The 22,801-nt window shown below is 43.7% G+C and overlaps 1 protein-coding gene and 14 non-coding genes across 15 annotated transcripts; 1 reads left to right on the top strand and 14 right to left on the bottom strand.

Annotated features, from left to right (window-relative positions):
* Positions 1-619: 619 nt before the first annotated feature.
* On the bottom strand, positions 620-691 carry trnap-cgg (transfer RNA proline (anticodon CGG)). The gene has a single exon. It is a non-coding gene; the product is annotated as a tRNA-Pro (tRNA).
* A 200-nt stretch (positions 692-891) lies between these two features.
* On the bottom strand, positions 892-963 carry trnap-ugg (transfer RNA proline (anticodon UGG)). The gene has a single exon. It is a non-coding gene; the product is annotated as a tRNA-Pro (tRNA).
* A 309-nt stretch (positions 964-1,272) lies between these two features.
* trnap-ugg (transfer RNA proline (anticodon UGG)) lies at positions 1,273-1,344 on the bottom strand. The gene has a single exon. It is a non-coding gene; the product is annotated as a tRNA-Pro (tRNA).
* A 1,384-nt stretch (positions 1,345-2,728) lies between these two features.
* Positions 2,729-2,800, bottom strand: trnap-cgg (transfer RNA proline (anticodon CGG)). Its single transcript has one exon. It is a non-coding gene; the product is annotated as a tRNA-Pro (tRNA).
* A 2,392-nt stretch (positions 2,801-5,192) lies between these two features.
* On the bottom strand, positions 5,193-5,264 carry trnap-ugg (transfer RNA proline (anticodon UGG)). Its single transcript has one exon. It is a non-coding gene; the product is annotated as a tRNA-Pro (tRNA).
* Positions 5,265-7,469: 2,205 nt separating this feature from the next.
* Positions 7,470-7,541, bottom strand: trnap-cgg (transfer RNA proline (anticodon CGG)). The gene has a single exon. It is a non-coding gene; the product is annotated as a tRNA-Pro (tRNA).
* A 200-nt stretch (positions 7,542-7,741) lies between these two features.
* On the bottom strand, positions 7,742-7,813 carry trnap-ugg (transfer RNA proline (anticodon UGG)). Its single transcript has one exon. It is a non-coding gene; the product is annotated as a tRNA-Pro (tRNA).
* Positions 7,814-8,822: 1,009 nt separating this feature from the next.
* trnap-cgg (transfer RNA proline (anticodon CGG)) lies at positions 8,823-8,894 on the bottom strand. The gene has a single exon. It is a non-coding gene; the product is annotated as a tRNA-Pro (tRNA).
* A 200-nt stretch (positions 8,895-9,094) lies between these two features.
* On the bottom strand, positions 9,095-9,166 carry trnap-ugg (transfer RNA proline (anticodon UGG)). The gene has a single exon. It is a non-coding gene; the product is annotated as a tRNA-Pro (tRNA).
* A 2,220-nt stretch (positions 9,167-11,386) lies between these two features.
* Positions 11,387-11,458, bottom strand: trnap-cgg (transfer RNA proline (anticodon CGG)). Its single transcript has one exon. It is a non-coding gene; the product is annotated as a tRNA-Pro (tRNA).
* A 200-nt stretch (positions 11,459-11,658) lies between these two features.
* On the bottom strand, positions 11,659-11,730 carry trnap-ugg (transfer RNA proline (anticodon UGG)). Its single transcript has one exon. It is a non-coding gene; the product is annotated as a tRNA-Pro (tRNA).
* A 3,625-nt stretch (positions 11,731-15,355) lies between these two features.
* On the bottom strand, positions 15,356-15,988 carry LOC143745407 (uncharacterized). Its single transcript, XM_077237534.1, has one exon. The coding sequence runs from the start codon at positions 15,986-15,988 to the stop codon at positions 15,386-15,388; it is 603 nt and encodes a 200-aa protein (XP_077093649.1). The 3' UTR covers positions 15,356-15,385.
* Positions 15,989-17,270: 1,282 nt separating this feature from the next.
* Positions 17,271-17,342, bottom strand: trnap-cgg (transfer RNA proline (anticodon CGG)). The gene has a single exon. It is a non-coding gene; the product is annotated as a tRNA-Pro (tRNA).
* A 200-nt stretch (positions 17,343-17,542) lies between these two features.
* trnap-ugg (transfer RNA proline (anticodon UGG)) lies at positions 17,543-17,614 on the bottom strand. The gene has a single exon. It is a non-coding gene; the product is annotated as a tRNA-Pro (tRNA).
* A 500-nt stretch (positions 17,615-18,114) lies between these two features.
* Positions 18,115-18,187, top strand: trnar-ccg (transfer RNA arginine (anticodon CCG)). Its single transcript has one exon. It is a non-coding gene; the product is annotated as a tRNA-Arg (tRNA).
* Positions 18,188-22,801: the final 4,614 nt, after the last annotated feature.

Here is a 22,801-nt window from a genome sequence, read left to right as displayed (position 1 = left end):
ATTCAAGCGGGCTTGAGCTTCTGAATGAGCTTTCTTCTCCGTCAGAATGAGCTTTCTTCTCCGTCAACTTCTAAGGGAAAACAATGCCTTTCATACACCAGGAAGAGCACAATTTGTTTTATCACCCAGCTTAAAAAAAGAAAAAAATGAAGAATATTTTCCTGTGGTATCACATGCAATTGCATAAAAAAAAGTAAATGGCCAGACTATGAAGTGGTTGAAAACATGATGCTTTGGCAGGGGCTGAGAGGTGGGGAGGTCAACATGACTAACTCCACCATAATCAGATTGCCCTTAGGTTGATTGTTGGGCAACTCACTGAGTCTCTGCTCCAGAGAGAACTTCAGCAAGTCTCGCTTCTGAGTGGACTCATTCAAGCGGGCTTGAGCTTCTGAAAGAACTTTCTTCTCCGTCAGAATGAGCTGTCTTCCCCGTCAGAATGAGCTTTCTTCTCCGTCAACTTCTAAGGGAAAACAATGCCTTTCATACACCAAGAAGAGCACAATTTGTTTTATCACCCAGCTTAAAAAAAGAAAAAAAAATTAAGAAGATTTCCTGTGGTATCAGATGCAATTGCATACAGAGTCAGAGAACCCTTGAACTCATACTAAAGGTGAGAGAGCTCGTCTGGGATTTGAACCCGGGACCTCTCGCACCCGAAGCGAGAATCATACCCCTAGACCAACGAGCCTGCCTGACGCTGGGTGTGGCTACTTGCGTACACTTGTACAGTCACCGAACACTGGCCTCAAACAGAATGAGCAGACACTATTTTTAATGAGAGCGTTTGTCCTTAGGGAGCTGCACTCTCTGGCAGGCAGCGATTCAGAGTACTTTCTGTGCAGGAAATAAACGCTTGTCATCGGACTGGTTGCTTGTTCTGAAACTGCTGGGCTCGTCCGGGATTTGAACCCGGGATCTCTCGCACCCAAAGCGAGAATCATACCTCTAGACCAACGAGCCTGACTGACAAGAGATTTGGCTACTTGCGTACACTTTTAGAGTCAATGAATGCTGGTCTCTTACAGAATGGGAAGGCACTAGTTTTAATAGAAAGCGTTTGTCGTTAGGGAGCCACACTCCCTGGCAGGCAGCGATTCTGAGTACGTTCTGTGCAAGGAAATAAGCGCTTGTCATCTGGCTGAATCTTGGCTATGTTGTAGTACAGATGAAAACAAGCAGTAATAAGGGTTTCAAAAACATGACAGTTTTGAGTTTGGCTCAGTGCTGCAAAAGGAAGGATCCAACCTTGCTGCACGTTCTGAAATCCCCGGGCTCGTCCGGGATTTGAACCCGGGACCTCTCGCACCCAAAGCGAGAATCATACCCCTAGACCAACGAACCTCTTCTACAATAAGTCTTTCGGGAGGGCGGCACAAATTCAGTGAAGCCCATCTCAAAGACGGACCACGACCTGGCATCGAGATACGAAAGTGTAGTTGTTCGAGCGTTAGAAACCCCTTGAAGTCATATTACTGATCAAAGGAAAAGCATGCCAGACAAGGCCCAGTGGCCTGTGGATGTTCCACAAATTCAAGGATGGTTTGTTCAAAGCAATAATGACCACAAGATCTGAGTTAGCATAGTACGGACAAACCTCGGATAGCTGTAGTGGTGGGTTTTTGTGTGCATCAGACTGTCAGTGAATCATTCTTGCCTGCCCGTGCATGTGCCCTTTCAGGCTGAAATTACACAAAGCACTGTGCGCAAGAGGCCCAGTGGCCTAAGGGGAAAAAGCCACTTCTTGCTTTTGCACTGGACCTACGACGAAGGCTTTGCGTACGAAAGCAGAGAGGCAGACTACACACAAAACAGGTGGGAAAGAGTCATGAACTATAATGAATCTAGTCAACGAAAAACATCATTGATACGTTTGTTTTGTCCATACAACCAAAATGGCTGTGTAATTGGAGAAAAACACATGGAACAGAAATGGCGGGCTCTAAATGTAAACCGCCGCATATAGGCTATGCCGTAGGCTTGACTTTGCACTAAAAGGCATCAGCCTCCTACCTAGGGAGGCTGTTACTAGGGCGTGCTTGTTGCGCTAGCTCTAAGCCGATGCTGCAAAAAGTCAATGAAAAGTTGTTCAAAGAAACTCTACAGAACAACAAGTATACCTGTGCTTAGCGTTTCTGCAAAAGAGCCACGGGTAATTCAGTTAAGAGCGATTTAAAATGCTTTGAATCCCACTACAGCATCTACAGACCTGCGAAAAAAGTTCAATTTTGCCAAAGCATCAGCCTCTGATGCTGCAGAACGTGACGTCAAGTACTATGTGGGTTGCAGTAAATGGCCGGACTATGAAGTGGTTGATAAAGAAAAGTAAATGGCCAGACTATGAAGTGGTTGAAAACATGATGCTTGGGCAGGGGCTGAGAGGTGGGGAGGACAAAATGTCTAACTCCTCCAAAATCAGATTGCCCTTCGGGTGATTTTTGGGCAACTCACTGAGTCTCTGCTCCAGAGAGAACTTCAGCAAGTCTCGCTTCTGACTGGACTCATTCAAGCGGGCTTGAGCTTCTGAATGAGCTTTCTTCTCCGTCAGAATGAGCTTTCTTCTCCGTCAACTTCTAAGGGAAAACAATGCCTTTCATACACCAGGAAGAGCACAATTTGTTTTATCACCCAGCTTAAAAAAAGAAAAAAAATGAAGAAGATTTCCTGTGGTATCACATGCAATTGCATACAGAGTCAGAGAACCCTTGAACTCATACTAAAGGTGAGAGGGCTCGTCCGGGATTTGAACCCGGGACCTCTCGCACCCGAAGCAAGAACCATACCCCTAGACCAACGAACCTGCCTGACGCTGGATGGGGCTACTTGCGTACACTTCTACAGTCACCGAACACTGGCCTCAAACAGAATGAGCAGACACTATTTTTAATAAGACCATTTGTCCTTAGGGAGCTGCACTCTCTGTCAGGCAGCGATTCAGAGTACATTCTGTGCAGGAAATAAACGCTTGTCATCGGACTGGCTGCTTGTTCTGAAACTGCTGGACTCGTCTGGAATTTGAACCCGGGACCTCTCGCACCCAAAGCGAGAATCATACCCCTAGACAAACGAGCCTGACTGACTAAAGATTCGGCTACTTGCGTACACTTGTAGAGTCACTGAATCCTGGCCTCTTACAGAATGGGAAGGCACTAGTTTTAATAGAAAGCGTTTGTCGTTAGGGAGCCACACTCCCTGGCAGGCAGCGATTCTGAGTACGTTCTGTGCAAGGAAATAAGCCCTTGTCATCTGGCTGAATCTTGGCTATGTTGTTGTACAGATGAACACAAGCAGTAATAAGGGTTTCAAAAATATGACAGTTTTGAGTTTGGCTCAGTGCTGCAAAAGGAAGGATCCAACCTTGCTGCTCTTTCTGAAATCCCCGGGCTCGTCAGGAATTTGAACACGGGACCTCTCGCACCCAAATCGAGAAACATACCCCCAGACCAACGAGCCTCTTCTACATTAAGACTTTCGGGAGGGCGCCACAAATTCAGTGAAGCCCATCTCAAAGACGGACCACGACCTGGCGTCGAGATACGAAAGTGTAGTTGTTTGAGCGTTAGAAACCCCTTGAAGGCATATTACTGATCAAAGGAAAAGCATGCCAGACAAGGCCCAGTGGCCTAATGGATAAGGCATCAGCATCCGGCGCTGGAGATTTTGGCTTCAAGTCCCACCTGGGTCTTCTTCAATGGGCTATATTTAAGTTGGATGTTCCACAAATTCAAGGATGGTTTGTTCAAAGCAATAATGACCACAAGATCTAAGTTAGTATAGAACGGACAAACTTTGGATAGCTGTGGTTGTGGGTTTTTGTGTGCATCAGACTGTCAGTGAATCATTCTTGCCTGCGCGTGCATGTGACCTTTCAGGCTGAAATTACACAAAGCACTGTGCGCAAGAGGCCCAGTGGCCTAAGGGGAAAAAGCCACTTCTTGCTTTTGCACTGGACCTACGACGAAGGCTTTGCGTACGAAAGCAGAGAGGCAGACTACACACAAAACAGGTGGGAAAGAGTCATGAACTATAAATGAATCTAGTCAACGAAAAACATCATTGATACGTTTGTTTTGTCCATACAACCAAAATGGCTGTGTAATTGGAGAAAAACACATGGAACAGAAATGGCGGGCTCTAAATGTAAACCGCCGCATATAGGCTATGCCGTAGGCTTGACTTTGAACTAAAAGGGATCAGCCTCCTACCTAGGGAGGCTGTTACTAGGGCGTGCTTGTTGCGCTAGCTCTAAGCCGATGCTGCAAAAAGTCAATGAAAAGTTGTTCAAAGAAACTCTACAGAACAACAAGTATACCTGTGCTTAGCGTTTCTGCAAAAGAGCCACGGGTAATTCAGTTAAGAGCGATTTAAAATGCTTTGAATCCCACTACAGCATCTACAGACCTGCGAAAAAAGTTAAATTTTGCCAAAGCATCAGCCTCTGATGCTGCAGAACGTGACGTCAAGTACTATGTGGGTTGCATTAAATGGCCGGACTATGAAGTGGTTGATAAAGAAAAGTAAATGGCCAGACTATGAAGTGGTTGAAAACATGATGCTTGGGCAGGGGCTGAGAGGTGGGGAGGACAAAATGTCTAACTCCTCCAAAATCAGATTGCCCTTCGGGTGATTTTTGGGCAACTCACTGAGTCTCTGCTCCAGAGAGAACTTCAGCAAGTCTCGCTTCTGACTGGACTCATTCAAGCGGGCTTGAGCTTCTGAATGAGCTTTCTTCTCCGTCAGAATGAGCTTTCTTCTCCGTCAACTTCTAAGGGAAAACAATGCCTTTCATACACCAGGAAGAGCACAATTTGTTTTATCACCCAGCTTAAAAAAAGAAAAAAAATGAAGAAGATTTCCTGTGGTATCACATGCAATTGCATACTGAGTCAGAGAACCCTTGAACTCATACTAAAGGTGAGAGGGCTCGTCCGGGATTTGAACCCGTGACCTCTCGCACCCGAAGCAAGAACCATACCCCTAGACCAACGAACCTGCCTGACGCTGGATGGGGCTACTTGCGTACACTTCTACAGTCACCGAACACTGGCCTCAAACAGAATGAGCAGACACTATTTTTAATAAGAGCATTTGTCCTTAGGGAGCTGCACTCTCTGGCAGGCAGCGATTCAGAGTACATTCTGTGCAGGAAATAAACGCTTGTCATCGGACTAGCTGCTTGTTCAGAAACTGCCGGGCTCGTCCAGGATTTGAACCAGGGACCTCTCGCACCCAAAGCGAGAATCATACCCCTAGACAAACGAGCCTGACTGACTAAAGATTCGGCTACTTGCATACACTTGTAGAGTCACTGAAGAATGGCAAGGCACTAGTTTTAATAGAAAGCGTTTGTCGTTAGGGAGCCACACTCCCTGGCAGGCAGCGATTCTGAGTACGTTCTGTGCAAGGAAATAAGCCCTTGTCATCTGGCTGAATCTTGGCTATGTTGTTGTACAGATGAACACAAGCAGTAATAAGGGTTTCAAAAACATGACAGTTTTGAGTTTGGCTCAGTGCTGCAAAAGGAAGGATCCAACCTTGCTGCTCTTTCTGAAATCCCCGGGCTCGTCAGGAATTTGAACACGGGACCTCTCGCACCCAAATCGAGAAACATACCCCCAGACCAACGAGCCTCTTCTACATTAAGACTTTCGGGAGGGCGCCACAAATTCAGTGAAGCCCATCTCAAAGACGGACCACGACCTGGCGTCGAGATACGAAAGTGTAGTTGTTTGAGCGTTAGAAACCCCTTGAAGGCATATTACTGATCAAAGGAAAAGCATGCCAGACAAGGCCCAGTGGCCTAATGGATAAGGCATCAGCATCCGGCGCTGGAGATTTTGGCTTCAAGTCCCACCTGGGTCTTCTTCAATGGGCTATATTTAAGTTGGATGTTCCACAAATTCAAGGATGGTTTGTTCAAAGCAATAATGACCACAAGATCTAAGTTAGTATAGAACGGACAAACTTTGGATAGCTGTGGTTGTGGGTTTTTGTGTGCATCAGACTGTCAGTGAATCATTCTTGCCTGCGCGTGCATGTGACCTTTCAGGCTGAAATTACACAAAGCACTGTGCGCAAGAGGCCGAGTGGCCTAAGGGGAAAAAGCCACTTCTTGCTTTTGCACTGGACCTACGACGAAGGCTTTGCGTATGAAAGCAGAGGGGCAGACTACACACAAAACAGGTGGGAAAGAGTCATGAACTATAAATGAATCTAGTCATCGAAAAACATCATTGATACGTTTGTTTTGTCCATACAACCAAAATGGCTGTGTAATTGGAGAAAAACACATGGAACAGAAATGGCGAGCTCTAAATGTAAACAGCCGCATATAGGCTATGCCGTAGGCTTGACTTTGAACTAAAAGGCATCAGCCTTCTACCTAGGGATGCTGTTACTAGGGCGTGCTTGTTGCGCTAGCTCTAAGTCGATGCTGCAAAAAGTCAATGAAAAGTTGTTCAAAGAAACTCCACAGAACAACAAGTATACCTGTGCTTAGCGTTTCTGCAAAAGAGCCACGGGTTATTCAGTTAAGAGCGATTTAAAATGCTTTGAATCCCACTACAGCATCTACAGACCTGCGAAAAAAGTTCAATTGTCCCAAAGCATCAGCCTCTGATGCTGCAGGACGTGACGTCAAATTCTATGTGGGTTGCAGTAAATGGTCGGACTATGAAGTGGTTGATAAAGAAAAGTAAATGGCCAGACTATGAAGTGGTTGAAAACATGATGCTTGGGCAGGGGCTGAGAGGTGGGGAGGACAACATGACTAACTCCTCCAAAATCAGATTGCCCTTCGGGTGATTTTTGGGCAACTCACTGAGTCTCTGCTCCAGAGAGAACTTCAGCAAGTCTCGCTTCTGACTGGACTCATTCAAGCGGGCTTGAGCTTCTGAATGAGCTTTCTTCTCCGTCAGAATGAGCTTTCTTCTCCGTCAACTTCTAAGGGAAAACAATGCCTTTCATACACCAGGAAGAGCACAATTTGTTTTATCACCCAGCTTAAAAAAATAAAATAAAAATGAAGAAGATTTCCTGTGGTATCTTATGCAATTGCATAAAGAAAAGTAAATGGCCAGACTTTGAAGTGGTTGAAAACATGATGCTTTTGCAGGGGCTGAGAGGTGGGGAGGACAACATGACTAACTCCACCATAATCAGATTGCCCTTCGGTTGATTTTTGGGCAACTCACTGAGTCTCTGCTCCAGAGAGAACTTCAGCAAGTCTCGCTTCTGACTGGACTCATTCAAGCGGGCTTGAGCTTCTGAAAGAGCTTTCTTCTCCGTCAGAATGAGTTTTCTTCTCCGTCAACTTCTAAGGGAAAACAATGCTTTCATACACCAAGAAGAGCACAATTTGTTTTATCACCCAGCTTAAAAAAAGAAAAAAAATGAAGAAGATTTCCTGTGGTATCACATGCAGTTGCATACAGAGTCAGAGAACCCTTGGACTCATACTAAAGGTGAGAGGGCTCGTCCGGGATTTGAACCCGGGACCTCTCGCACCCGAAGCGAGAATCATACCCCTAGACCAACGAGCCTGCCTGACACTGGATGGGTCTACTTGCGTACAGTTGTACAGTTATCGAACACTGGCCTCAAACAAAATGAGCAGACACTAGTTTTAATAAGAGCGTTTGTCCTTAGGTAGCTGCACTCTCTGGCAGGCAGCGATTCAGAGTACATTCTGTGCAGGAAATAAACGCTTGTCATCAGACTGGCTGCTTGTTCTGAAACTGCTGGGCTCGTCCGGGATTTGAACTCGGGACCTCTCGCACCCAAAGCGAGAATCATACCCCTAGACAAACGAGCCTGACTGACAACAGATTCGGCTACTTGCGTACACTTGTAGAGTCACTGAATCCTGGCCTCTTACAGAATGGGAAGGCCCTAGTTTTGATAGAAAGCGTTTGTCGTTAGGGAGCCACACTCCCTGGCAGGCAGCGATTCTGAGTATGTTCTGTGCAAGGAAATAAGCGCTTGTCATCTTGCTGAATCTTGGCTATGTTGTAGTACAGATGAACACAAGTAGTAATAAGGGTTTCAAAAACATGACAGTTTTGAGTTTGGCTCAGTGCTGCAAAAGGAAGGATCCAACCTTGCTGCTCTCGCTGGTTGTTCTGAAATCCCCGGGGAGAATCCCTTAGGGGAGAATCATACCCCTAGACCAACGAGCCTCTTCTTCATTAAGTCTTTCGGGAGGGCTAGTGCATGATTTAAACCATGATAGTGCAAAAGAGCCACGGGTAATTCAGTTAAGAGCGATTTAAAATGCTTTGAATCCCACTACAGCATCTACAGACCTGCGAAAAAAGTTAAATTTTGCCAAAGCATCAGCCTCTGATGCTGCAGAACGTGACGTCAAGTACTATGTGGGTTGCAGTAAATGGCCGGACTATGAAGTGGTTGATAAAGAAAAGTAAATGGCCAGACTATGAAGTGGTTGAAAACATGATGCTTGGGCAGGGGCTGAGAGGTGGGGAGGACAAAATGTCTAACTCCTCCAAAATCAGATTGCCCTTCGGGTGATTTTTGGGCAACTCACTGAGTCTCTGCTCCAGAGAGAACTTCAGCAAGTCTCGCTTCTGACTGGACTCATTCAAGCGGGCTTGAGCTTCTGAATGAGCTTTCTTCTCCGTCAGAATGAGCTTTCTTCTCCGTCAACTTCTAAGGGAAAACAATGCCTTTCATACACCAGGAAGAGCACAATTTGTTTTATCACCCAGCTTAAAAAAAGAAAAAAAATGAAGAAGATTTCCTGTGGTATCACATGCAATTGCATACAGAGTCAGAGAACCCTTGAACTCATACTAAAGGTGAGAGGGCTCGTCCGGGATTTGAACCCGGGACCTCTCGCACCCGAAGCAAGAACCATACCCCTAGACCAACGAACCTGCCTGACGCTGGATGGGGCTACTTGCGTACACTTCTACAGTCACCGAACACTGGCCTCAAACAGAATGAGCAGACACTATTTTTAATAAGAGCATTTGTCCTTAGGGAGCTGCACTCTCTGGCAGGCAGCGATTCAGAGTACATTCTGTGCAGGAAATAAACGCTTGTCATCGGACTAGCTGCTTGTTCAGAAACTGCCGGGCTCGTCCAGGATTTGAACCAGGGACCTCTCGCACCCAAAGCGAGAATCATACCCCTAGACAAACGAGCCTGACTGACTAAAGATTCGGCTACTTGCATACACTTGTAGAGTCACTGAATCCTGGCCTCTTACAGAATGGGAAGGCACTAGTTTTAATAGAAAGCGTTTGTCGTTAGGGAGCCACACTCCCTGGCAGGCAGCGATTCTGAGTACGTTCTGTGCAAGGAAATAAGCCCTTGTCATCTGGCTGAATCTTGGCTATGTTGTTGTACAGATGAACACAAGCAGTAATAAGGGTTTCAAAAACATGACAGTTTTGAGTTTGGCTCAGTGCTGCAAAAGGAAGGATCCAACCTTGCTGCTCTTTCTGAAATCCCCGGGCTCGTCAGGAATTTGAACACGGGACCTCTCGCACCCAAATCGAGAAACATACCCCCAGACCAACGAGCCTCTTCTACATTAAGACTTTCGGGAGGGCGCCACAAATTCAGTGAAGCCCATCTCAAAGACGGACCACGACCTGGCGTCGAGATACGAAAGTGTAGTTGTTTGAGCGTTAGAAACCCCTTGAAGGCATATTACTGATCAAAGGAAAAGCATGCCAGACAAGGCCCAGTGGCCTAATGGATAAGGCATCAGCATCCGGCGCTGGAGATTTTGGCTTCAAGTCCCACCTGGGTCTTCTTCAATGGGCTATATTTAAGTTGGATGTTCCACAAATTCAAGGATGGTTTGTTCAAAGCAATAATGACCACAAGATCTAAGTTAGTATAGAACGGACAAACTTTGGATAGCTGTGGTTGTGGGTTTTTGTGTGCATCAGACTGTCAGTGAATCATTCTTGCCTGCGCGTGCATGTGACCTTTCAGGCTGAAATTACACAAAGCACTGTGCGCAAGAGGCCGAGTGGCCTAAGGGGAAAAAGCCACTTCTTGCTTTTGCACTGGACCTACGACGAAGGCTTTGCGTATGAAAGCAGAGGGGCAGACTACACACAAAACAGGTGGGAAAGAGTCATGAACTATAAATGAATCTAGTCATCGAAAAACATCATTGATACGTTTGTTTTGTCCATACAACCAAAATGGCTGTGTAATTGGAGAAAAACACATGGAACAGAAATGGCGAGCTCTAAATGTAAACAGCCGCATATAGGCTATGCCGTAGGCTTGACTTTGAACTAAAAGGCATCAGCCTTCTACCTAGGGATGCTGTTACTAGGGCGTGCTTGTTGCGCTAGCTCTAAGTCGATGCTGCAAAAAGTCAATGAAAAGTTGTTCAAAGAAACTCCACAGAACAACAAGTATACCTGTGCTTAGCGTTTCTGCAAAAGAGCCACGGGTTATTCAGTTAAGAGCGATTTAAAATGCTTTGAATCCCACTACAGCATCTACAGACCTGCGAAAAAAGTTCAATTGTCCCAAAGCATCAGCCTCTGATGCTGCAGGACGTGACGTCAAATTCTATGTGGGTTGCAGTAAATGGTCGGACTATGAAGTGGTTGATAAAGAAAAGTAAATGGCCAGACTATGAAGTGGTTGAAAACATGATGCTTGGGCAGGGGCTGAGAGGTGGGGAGGACAACATGACTAACTCCTCCAAAATCAGATTGCCCTTCGGGTGATTTTTGGGCAACTCACTGAGTCTCTGCTCCAGAGAGAACTTCAGCAAGTCTCGCTTCTGACTGGACTCATTCAAGCGGGCTTGAGCTTCTGAATGAGCTTTCTTCTCCGTCAGAATGAGCTTTCTTCTCCGTCAACTTCTAAGGGAAAACAATGCCTTTCATACACCAGGAAGAGCACAATTTGTTTTATCACCCAGCTTAAAAAAATAAAATAAAAATGAAGAAGATTTCCTGTGGTATCTTATGCAATTGCATAAAGAAAAGTAAATGGCCAGACTTTGAAGTGGTTGAAAACATGATGCTTTTGCAGGGGCTGAGAGGTGGGGAGGACAACATGACTAACTCCACCATAATCAGATTGCCCTTCGGTTGATTTTTGGGCAACTCACTGAGTCTCTGCTCCAGAGAGAACTTCAGCAAGTCTCGCTTCTGACTGGACTCATTCAAGCGGGCTTGAGCTTCTGAAAGAGCTTTCTTCTCCGTCAGAATGAGTTTTCTTCTCCGTCAACTTCTAAGGGAAAACAATGCTTTCATACACCAAGAAGAGCACAATTTGTTTTATCACCCAGCTTAAAAAAAGAAAAAAAATGAAGAAAATTTCCTGTGGTATCACATGCAGTTGCATACAGAGTCAGAGAACCCTTGGACTCATACTAAAGGTGAGAGGGCTCGTCCGGGATTTGAACCCGGGACCTCTCGCACCCGAAGCGAGAATCATACCCCTAGACCAACGAGCCTGCCTGACGCTGGATGGGGCTACTTGCGTACAGTTGTACAGTTATCGAACACTGGCCTCAAACAAAATGAGCAGACACTAGTTTTAATAAGAGCGTTTGTCCTTAGGTAGCTGCACTCTCTGGCAGGCAGCGATTCAGAGTACATTCTGTGCAGGAAATAAACGCTTGTCATCAGACTGGCTGCTTGTTCTGAAACTGCTGGGCTCGTCCGGGATTTGAACTCGGGACCTCTCGCACCCAAAGCGAGAATCATACCCCTAGACAAACGAGCCTGACTGACAACAGATTCGGCTACTTGCGTACACTTGTAGAGTCACTGAATCCTGGCCTCTTACAGAATGGGAAGGCCCTAGTTTTGATAGAAAGCGTTTGTCGTTAGGGAGCCACACTCCCTGGCAGGCAGCGATTCTGAGTATGTTCTGTGCAAGGAAATAAGCGCTTGTCATCTTGCTGAATCTTGGCTATGTTGTAGTACAGATGAACACAAGTAGTAATAAGGGTTTCAAAAACATGACAGTTTTGAGTTTGGCTCAGTGCTGCAAAAGGAAGGATCCAACCTTGCTGCTCTCGCTGGTTGTTCTGAAATCCCCGGGGAGAATCCCTTAGGGGAGAATCATACCCCTAGACCAACGAGCCTCTTCTTCATTAAGTCTTTCGGGAGGGCGCCACAAATTCAGTGAAGCCCATCTCCAAGACGGACCACGACCTGGCGTCGAGATACGAAAGTGTAGTTGTTCGAGCGTTAGAAACCCCTTGAAGGCATATTACTAATCAAAGGATTAGTAGTGGCCTAATGGATAAGGCATCAGCCTCCGGAGGTTATATTACACTCTATCTCTGGAGATTGTGGGTTAAAGTCCCACCTGGGTCGTCTTCAATGGGCTATGTTTAAGTTGGATGTTTGACCAATTCAAGGATGTTTTTTTCAAAGCAATAATGACTACAAGATCTGAGTCAGCGTAGAATGGACAAACTTCGGATAGGCGTGGTGGTGATCTAGATCTCCTTCCTCAGATCTAGATATGGCCTGGATCCGGCGGTTTGCGGTAAACCTCGGGATAAACAGAGAGACTAATATTAGCGTAGACGCCATCTTTCTTATGGTGTACAAAGTACATCAGGATTTATGGGAAGTGTTCCCGGTTCCGGCTGATCTAAACTATGCAGCCTAACATTGAATTATGGCAATCTATAATGTGTTATGTGTATGCTAAGCCAAAGAGATGTGTTTTTAGTCTAGATTTTAACTGACAGACTGTATCTGCTTCCCGGACAATGTGAGGAAGATTGTTCCAAAGTTTTGGTGCCAAGTAGGAAAAGGATCTACTGCCAGCAGTTGATTTTGATATTCTAGGTATTATCAACTGGCCAGAATTTTGAGATCGCAATAGACGTGAAGGACTATAATGGGTTAAGAGCTCGCTCAAGTACTGCGGAGCCAAACCATTTAGTGCTTTGTAAGTAATCAGCAATATTTTTAAATGTATACGATGTTTAATAGGGAGCCAATGCAGTGTTGACAGAACCGGGCTAATATGGTCATACTTCCTGGTTCTGGTAAGAACCTAGCGGCTGCGTTTTGGACAAGCTGTAGTTTGTTTGTTAAGCGTACAGGGCAACCACCCAGTAGAACATTACAATAATCTAGCCTTGAGGTCATGAACGCATGAACTAATTGTTCCGCATTTGTCAATGAGAGCATATGACGTAATTTAGATATATTTTTAAGATGGAAAACTGCGCTTTTACAGATACTAGACACGTGACTTTCAAACGAGAGATTGGTATCAAAGAGCACACCCAGGTTCCTAACTGACGACGAAGACTTCACAGAGCAGCCATCAAGTGTTAAACAGTATTCTAGGTTATTGCGTGTGGAAGTTTTTTGTCCAATAATTAGAATCTCTGTTTTTTCAGAATTTAGTAGTAGGAAATTACTAGTCATCCAGTTTTTTATATCAGCTATGCATCCCGTTAATTTTGTGAATTGGTACGCCATACTGAACTTTTGACCGATAAGACATCTCTTCATTTAATGCTACAAACTGACAACGGTCAGATAAGTATGATTTAAACCATGCTAGTGCAATTCCACTAATGCCAACATAGTTTTCTAGTCTATTTAATAGAATGTTGTGGTCAATGGTGTCAAATGCAGCACTAAGATCAAGTAACACTAATAGAGAGATACAACCACGATCGGATGATAAAAGCAAATCATTTGTGACTTTAATGAGAGCAGTCTCAGTACTATGGTACGGTCTGAATCCGGACTGAAAATCCTCGCAGATAGCATTTCCTTCAAGAAAGGAACACAGTTGTGAGGATACTGCCTTTTCTAATATCTTTGACAGAAAAGGCAAATTCGAGATCGGCCTGTAAGTGACTAATTCTGTAGGATCAAGTTGCATTTTTTTAACAAGCGGTTTAATCATAGCCAGCTTAAAGGGTTTTGGTACGTATCCTAGAGACAAAGATGAATTAATGATGTTAAGAAGAGGATCTATGACTTCTGGAAGCATCTCTTTCAATAGTTTAGTCGGTATAGAGTCTAACATACAAGTTGTTGATTTAGATGAGTTAACGATTTTGCAAAATTCTTCTTCTCCTATAGCAACAAATGAATCAAATTTTTCCTCAGGGAGACTACAATTCACTCCCTGATGCGATACTGTAGTAGACGGAGCTCTCCTTCCATGCAATCCGAAATACCTCTAGTTTTGTTTTCTTCCAGTTGCGCTCCATTTTTCTGGCTGCTCTCTTAAGGGCCCAGGTGTGCTCATTGTACCACGGCGTTGGACTATTTTCTTTAATCTTCTTTAAGCGCAGCGGAGCAACTGTGTCTGAAGTGCTGGAAAATAGAGAGTTAAAAGTTTCTGTTGCAATATCGAGTTCTTCTAAGCTATCTGGGATGCTGAGATGATGAAACTGATAAGGAAGATTATTGATAAAGCAATCTTTCTTGGCAGAAGTGATAGGTCTAACATATATATAACACGGAGTCGGCTTTGCAGCCTTGGCTAAATGTAATTTACATGAGACTAGATAATGATCTGAGAACTCATCGCTCTGCTGCAGTATTTCAATGGCATCAACATCTATTCCATGTGATAATATTAGATCTAGAGTATGATTACGACAATGAGTAGGTCCTGACACGTGTTGTCTAACTCCAATTGAGTTTACAATGTCTTTAAATGCCAATCCCAATCCATCTTTTTCATTATCTACATGTATATTAAAATCACCAACAATTAGTACTTAATCTGCAGCCAATACTAATTCTGATAGATAGTCAGCAAATTCTTTGATAAAGTCTTTATGGTGCCCTGGTGGCCTGTATACAGTAGCCAGCAGAATTCTCAAACGTGATTTATCGTTTACACTATATATTTTTACATTAAGCACCAACACTTCAAAAGAATTATATTTAAAACTAGATTTCTTAGTGGTTTTGAAAATATTACAATAATTTACAGCAACACCTCCCCCTTTGCCTTTCGGACGAGGTTCATGTTAATAACAGTAATCTTGCGGGGTGGACTCATTTAAAGTAATGTAATCGTTTGGTTTTAGCCAGGTTTCTGTCAAACACAGCACATCTAGGTTATAATCTGAAATCATATCATTGACAATAAGTGCTTTTGAAGTAAGGGATCGAATAATCAGCAACCCAAGCTTTATCGTTTGCTCATCTGTTTTATATCTGTTTTTTACTTGTTGAACATCAATTAAATTTTTAACCTTAGATAGGTTTGGAAGTTTTTTGTATTTCCAAATTCGGGGAACAGACACAGTCTCTATATGATGATATCTAGGTGAAAGAGCCTCTATGTGATGGGATTCATCTGACCTTGGTGACGCGAGGGCGCTAGCAGACGGTCGGTTTAGCCAGTTTGTCTGCTTCCTGACCTGAGCCCCAGATTGTCATGTTTTATCTCTAAGACTATGAGCCAAATTACTAGAGAGAAGAGCAGCACCATCCCAGGAGGGATGAATACCATCTCTTTTCAACAGGCCAGGTTTACCCCAAAAACTTTTCCAATTGTCTACGAATTCTATATTAATTTGCGGACACCACTTTGACAGCCAGCCATTGAGTGAACACAATCTACTAACTATCTCATCACTCCTTCGAACAGGAAGGGGGCCAGAGCAAATTACAGTGCCTGACATCGTACTTGCGAGTTCAAACACCTCTTTAATGTTAAGTTTGGTGATCTCCGACTGGCGAAGTCGAACATCATTAGTGCCGACGTGAATAATAATCTTAGAGAATTTACGATTAGCATTAGCCAGCACTTTTAAATTTGCTTTGATGTCAGGCGCTCTGGCTCCCGGCAAACATGTGACTATGTTGGCTGGTGTCCCTATTTTCACGTTCCGTGTAATATAATCGCCAATTACCAGGGCACAATCAACAGAATTCTCAGTGGGTGTTTCACTGAGTGGGGCAAATCGATTTGTTGTGGTAATCGGAACGGAAGAGTGGTTTTTTGATCCGCGACTTGAGCGATCCCTCACTGTCATCCATCTGCCTGGCTGCACAGGCAATAATTCAGCCGGAACCGAATCATGTAAAGGGTTCACTATAATAGGCGCATCCAAAATAGTATCTAAAGCTCTAGCACACTTACTATCCTCAATTAAAGTTTGGATCCGTGTTTCTAATTCTGAAATCTTCTCCGTCAGCCTGACTGTCTCCTTGCATTTATCACATATAAACCCTATATTGCCGACGGGGAAGGCTATGCTAAACATGTAACATGAAGTGCAGGTTACAATAACAGGACAAGACATTACTCACCGTATTTGTTGACTAATTCTTACTCACCTGGGCTTTTTATGAACTCAGAGGCGCGGGCGCGCGAGAGAAAAATAAATAAATAACTGAGCGCACGGGTGGCGCGTTAACAGGCTAGCGAGTTGCTAGCGTGTTGTGCTAACAATCGTGTTGTGCCTCTGATGCTGCAGAACGTGACGTCAAGTACTATGTGGGTTGCAGTAAATGGCCGGACTATGAAGTGGTTGATAAAGAAAAGTAAATGGCCAGACTATGAAGTGGTTGAAAACATGATGCTTGGGCAGGGGCTGAGCGGTGGGGAGGAAAACATGACTAACTCCTCCAAAATCAGATTGCCCCTCGGGTGATTTTTGGGCAACTCACTGAGTCTCTGCTCCAGAGAGAACTTCAGCAAGTCTCGCTTCTGACGGGACTCATTCAAGCGGGCTTGAGCTTCTGAATGAGCTTTCTTCTCCGTCAGAATGAGCTTTTTTCTCCGTCAACTTCTAAGGGAAAACAATGCCTTTCATACACCAGGAAAGGCACAATTGGTTTTATCACCGAGCTTAAAAAAAGAAAAAATGAAGAAGATTTCCTGTGGTATCACATGCAATTGCATAAAGAAAAGTAAATGGCCAGACTATGAAGTGGTTGAAAACATGATGCTTTGGCAGGGGCTGAGAGGTGGGGAGGACAACATGACTAACCCCACCATAATCAGATTGCCCTTCGGTTGATTTTTGGGCAACTCACTGAGTCTCTGCTCCAGAGAGAACTTCAGCAAGTCTCGCTTCTGACTGGACTCATTCAAGCGGGCTTGAGCTTCTGAAAGAGCTTTCTTCTCCATCAGAATGATCTTTCTTCTCCGTCAACTTCTAAGCAAAAACAATGCTTTCATACACCAAGAAGAGCACAATTTGTTTTATCACCCAACTTAAAAAAAGAAAAAAAATTAAGAAGATTTCCTGTGGTATCACATGCAATTGCATACAGAGTCAGAGAACCCTTGAACTCATACTAAAGGTGAGAGGGCACGTCCGGGATTTGAACCCGGGACCTCTCGCACCCGAAGCGAGAATCATACCCCTAGACCAACGAGCCTGTCTGACGCTGTATGGGGCTACTTGCGTACAGTTGTACAGTCACCGAACACTGGCCTCAAACAGAATGAGCAGACACTAGTTTTAATAAGAGCATTTGTCCTTAGGGAGCTGCACTCTCTGGCAGGCAGCAATTCAGAGTACATTCTGTGCAGGAAATAAACGCTTGTCATCGGACTGGCTGCTTGTTCTGAAACTGCTGGGCTCGTCCGGGATTTGAACCCGGGACCTCTCGCACCCAAGGCGAGAATCATACCCCTAGACCAACGAGCCTGACTGACAACAGATTTGGCTACTTGCGTAGTTTTAATAGAAAGCGTTTGTCGTTAGGGAGCCACACTCCCTGGCAGGCAGCGATTCTGAGTACGTTCTGTGCAAGGAAATAAGCGCTTGTCATCTGGCTGAATCTTGGCTATGTTGTAGTACAGATGAACACAAGCAGTAATAAGGGTTTCAAAAACATGACAGTTTCGAGTTTGGCTCAGTGCTGCAAAAGGAAGGATCCAACCTTGCTGCTCTCGCTGGTTGTTCTGAAATCCCCGGGCTCGTCCGTGATTTGAACAAGGGATCTCTCGCACCCAAAGCGAGAATCATACCCCTAGACCAACGAGCCTCTTCTTCATTAAGTTTTTTCGGGAGGGCGCCACAAATTCAGTGAAGCCCATCTCCAAGACGGACCACAACCTGGCGTCGAGATACGAAAGTGTAGTTGTTCAAGCATTAGAAACCCCTTGAAGGCATATTACTAATCAAAGGAAAGGCATGCCAGACAAGGCCCAGTGGCCTAATGGATAAGGCATCAGCCTCCGGAGCTGGAGATTGTGGGTTCAAGTCCCACCTGGGTCGTCTTCAATGGGCTATGTTTAAGTTGGATGGTTGACCAATTCCAAGGATGTTTTTTTCAAAGCAATAATGACTACAAGATCTGAATCAGCGTAGAACGGACAAACTTCGGATAGCTGTGGTGGTGATCTAGATCTCCTTCCTCAGATCTAGATATGGCCTGGATCCGGCAGTTTGCGGTAAACCTCGGGATAAACAGAGAGACTAATATTAGCGTAGACGCCATCCTTCTTATGATGTACAAAGTACATCAGGATTTATGGGAAGTGTTCCTGGTTCCTGCTGATCTAAACTATGCAGCCTAACATTGAATTATAGCAGTCTATAATGTGTTATGTGTATGCTAAGCCAAAGAGATGTGTTTTTAGTCTAGATTTGAACTGACAGACTGTGTCTGCTTCCCGGACAATGTTAGGAAGATTGTTCCAAAGTTTTGGTGCCAAGTAGGAAAAGGATCTACTGCCAGCAGTTGATTTTGATATTCTAGGTATTATCAACTGGCCAGAATTTTGAGATCGCAATAGACGTGAAGGACTATAATGGGTTAAGAGCTCGCTCAAGTACTGCGGAGCCAAACCATTTAGTGCTTTGTAAGTAATCAGCAATATTTTTAAATGTATACGATGTTTAATAGGGAGCCAATGCAGTGTTGACAGAACCGGGCTAATATGGTCATACTTCCTGGTTCTGGTAAGAACTCTAGCGGCTGCGTTTTGGACCAGCTGTAGTTTGTTTGTTAAGCATACAGGGCAACCACCCAGTAGAGCATTACAATAATCTAGCCTTGAGGTCATGAACGCATGAACCAAATGTTCCGCATTTGTCAATGAGAGCATATGACGTAATTTAGATGTATTTTTAAGATGGAAAAATGCGCTTTTACAGATACTAGACACGTGACATTCAAATGAGAGATTGGTATCAAAGAGCACACCCAGGTTCCTAACTGACGACGAAGACTTGACAGAGCAGCCATCAAGTGTTAAACAGTATTCTAGGTTATTGCGTGTGGAAGTTTTTTGTCCAATAATTAGAATCTCTGTTTTTTCAGAATTTAGTAGTAGGAAATTACTAGTCATCCAGTTTTTTATATCAGCTATGCATTCCATTAATTTTGTGAATTGGTAAGTTTCGTTAGGTTTTGAGGAAATATAGAGCTGAGTATCATCAGCATAACAGTGAAAACTAATTCCATGTTTCCTAATGATATCTCCTAACGGTAGCATGTACAGAGTGAACAGCAGCGGTCCTAGTACTGAGCCTTGTGGTACGCCATACTGAACTTTTGACCGATAAGACATCTCTTCATTTACTGCTACAAACTGATAACGGTCAGATAAGTATGATTTAAACCATGCTAGTGCAATTCCACTAATGCCAACATAGTTTTCTAGTCTATTTAATAGAATGTTGTGGTCAATGGTGTCAAATGCAGCACTAAGATCAAGTAACACTAATAGAGAGATACAACCACGATCGGATGATAAAAGCAAATCATTTGTGACTTTAATAAGAACAGTCTCAGTACTATGGTACGGTCTAAATCCGGACTGAAAATCCTCGCAGATAGCATTTCCTTCAAGAAAGGAACACAGTTGTGAGGATACTGCCTTTTCTAATATCTTTGACAGAAAAGGCAAATTCGAGATCGGCCTGTAATTGACTAATTCTGTAGGATCAAGTTGCATTTTTTTAACAAGCGGTTTAATCATAGCCAGCTTAAAGGGATACTCCACCAGTTTTTCTTATTAAACTATGTTATTCCCTTAACTAAGACGAGTTGATACATACCTCTCTCGTGTCAGTGCGTGCACTATATCGCTCTGTTTTGCCGCAAAACTATGTTAGCACTTAGCTTAGCCCATGCATTAAATATGGGCCAAGCAGAGAAGCGACCAAACACTTCCACGTTTTCCCTATTTAAACACAGTTACTCGAGTAGTGTAACTTGACCTGGGCTGGTGACACAAAATAAACCGTTGCGCTTTTCTAAGCGTTTAAAATTGATGACTATATTGTATGGCGGAATACCATAACAAGTGCTTTTGAGTACTTCGACTTGGCGCAATAATATCTTCACTCGTGAAAAGTCCTCTTACCGGCACCCGCTTCCTCTCCCTCTGACATTTCCGTCAATACAACCAACGTGACTTTTACTACCTGTGCTATTAGCAAACTGCAGATCATTTGCAATGGCGGACTTTGTAGATGATTATGACTTCTTTGTAGAAGACCCAGAGCCATATCTGTTTGAACCCGAGTACACGGAGGAGGAATTAGCTCTTATGGACCGTGAGAGGCAAGAAAGATATGATCCAGAACAGACCGGAGCTGGCGAAAGACCACGGGCAAACAGCAATTGGTGGTGCAAGTGTGACTGTTGCGAACTTTGTGAAATGTTCGGAGCAAACACGCCACTTCTTCAGAGTCATCAATGGTGTTTTGGGATTCTTGTTCAAAGCAGCTAACCAAGCTCTCCGCTGTATGTGGTGTGTTGGAATTCGGTGAAAAATGACAGCACTATGTACATTCTCCTTATTTTCACAACCCTTTACGATGCACACTTTAACCATTATTGTACACAAACTAGCTTCCAACAACCTGTTACTTCGTCAACTCCGCTCGAACTACTACTACCGGCACATGTCACGTTGGTTGTATTGACGGAAATGTCAGAGGGAGGGGGAGAGGAAGCGGGAGCCGGTAAGAGGACTTTTCACGAGTGAAGATATTATTGCGCCAAGTCGAAGTGCTCAAAAGCACTTGTTATGGTATTCCGCCATACAATATAGCCATCAATTTTAAACGCTTAGAAAAGCGCAACGGTTTATTTTGTGTCACCAGCCCAGGTCAAGTTACACTACTCGAGTAACTGTGTTTACATAGGGAAAACGTGGAAGTGTTTGGTCGCTTCTCTGCTTGGCCCATATTTAATGCATGGGCTAAGCTAAGTGCTAACATAGTTTTGCGGCAATACAGAGCGATATAGCGCACGCACTGAGACGAGAGAGGTATGTATCAACTCGTCTTATTTAAGGGAATAACATAGTTTAATAAGAAAAACTGGTGGAGTATCCCTTTAAAGGGTTTTGGTACGTATCCTAGAGACAAAGATGAATTAATGATGTTAAGAAGAGGATCTATGACTTCTGGAAGCATCTCTTTCAATAGTTTAGTCGGTATAGGGTCTAACATACAAGTTGTTGATTTAGATGAGTTAACGATTTTGCAAAATTCTTCTTCTCCTATAGCAACAAATGAATCAAATTTTTCCTCAGGCAGACTACAATGCACTCCCTGATGCGATACTGTAGTAGACGGTTGCATAGTTATAATTTTGTCTCTGATATTATCAATCTTATAAGTGAAGAAATTTATAAAGTCATTACTGCTGTGTTTCTTGGAAACTTCTGGGCTTGAAGCTTTCTTTTTCGTTAGTTTAATAATAATAATAATAATAATAATAATAATAATACATTTATTTTGTATAGTGCCTTTAAAATTTGCTTTCTCAAAGCGCTTTACAGACAAACATAACAACAGAAAAGAAAAGCAACACACTTTAAACACAAAAATAAGCAGGTAAAATAAATAAGCAGGTAAAATAAGTAATCAGATAAAAGCAATCCTAAAATAAAATGTTTTAAGAAGAGATTTAAAAGTCACTAATGTATTTGCTTCCCTAATGTCAGCCGGGAGAGAATTCCAGAGCTTGGGAGCAGCGAAGGAAAATGCTCTATCACCCCTAGAACGAAGCCGCGTCTTAGGAACAACCAACAGACCACTCTGAGAGGAACGCAGATTACGACATGGTGTATAAGGCAATAAAAGATCAGTCAAGTATTGAGGAGCCAGATTATGCAAAGCCTTATATGCCAGCATATGGATTTTAAAATCAACACGGTACCTGACAGGGAGCCAGTGCAAAGACTCCAAGACAGGGGTAATATGATCCCTAGCCCTGACCCCAGTCAATACTCTGGCAGCTGAATTTAGCAGATATTGCAGTTTGTCGATTGATGATTTAGATACACCAGCTAGGAGACCATTACAATAGTCAACACGTGAAAAGATAAAAGAGTTTATCAACCTCTCAGCAACTGTAAAGGACAGCATAGGACGTAAACGTGCTATATTTCTGAGGTGATAAAAGGATGTCTTAACCGTATTCTGCACAAAAGGCTCAAAAGACAGTGTGGCATCAAATATGACACCAAGAGTTTTTAGTTTGCTTTGAAACTCCAGGGCAACTCCATCAACTGACAGAGTGAGAGACCCAGCCTTTCGCAGTTGATGAGGAGAGCCAAGGAGCATAATTTCGGTTTTAGAGCCATTTAAAGAAAGGAAACTATTAGACATCCAACTCTTGATCTCAGTAATACAATTGGAAAGATGCGCAGCATCCACTTGCTGATCCGGTCTTGAATGGATATAAATCTGCGTATCATCAGCATAAAAGTGATAGTTAAGGTCAAGAGATCTTAATAGTTGACCAAGTGGATAGATATACATACTAAAAAGTAAGGGACCCAATACTGACCCCTGTGGGACACCAGTATGAACAGCACCAACTTTGGACCTATAGCCACCCATAAAAACAAATTGACTGCGGTCAGT

This window comes from Siphateles boraxobius, unplaced genomic scaffold, assembly GCF_051911475.1.
Source record: "Siphateles boraxobius isolate OS27281-9 unplaced genomic scaffold, OSU_SipBor_1 1, whole genome shotgun sequence".
Classification (NCBI taxonomy): domain Eukaryota; kingdom Metazoa; phylum Chordata; class Actinopteri; order Cypriniformes; family Leuciscidae; genus Siphateles; species Siphateles boraxobius.
Note: the sequence above shows the minus strand (reverse complement) of the source record. Positions and strands in the feature narration are given on the sequence as shown.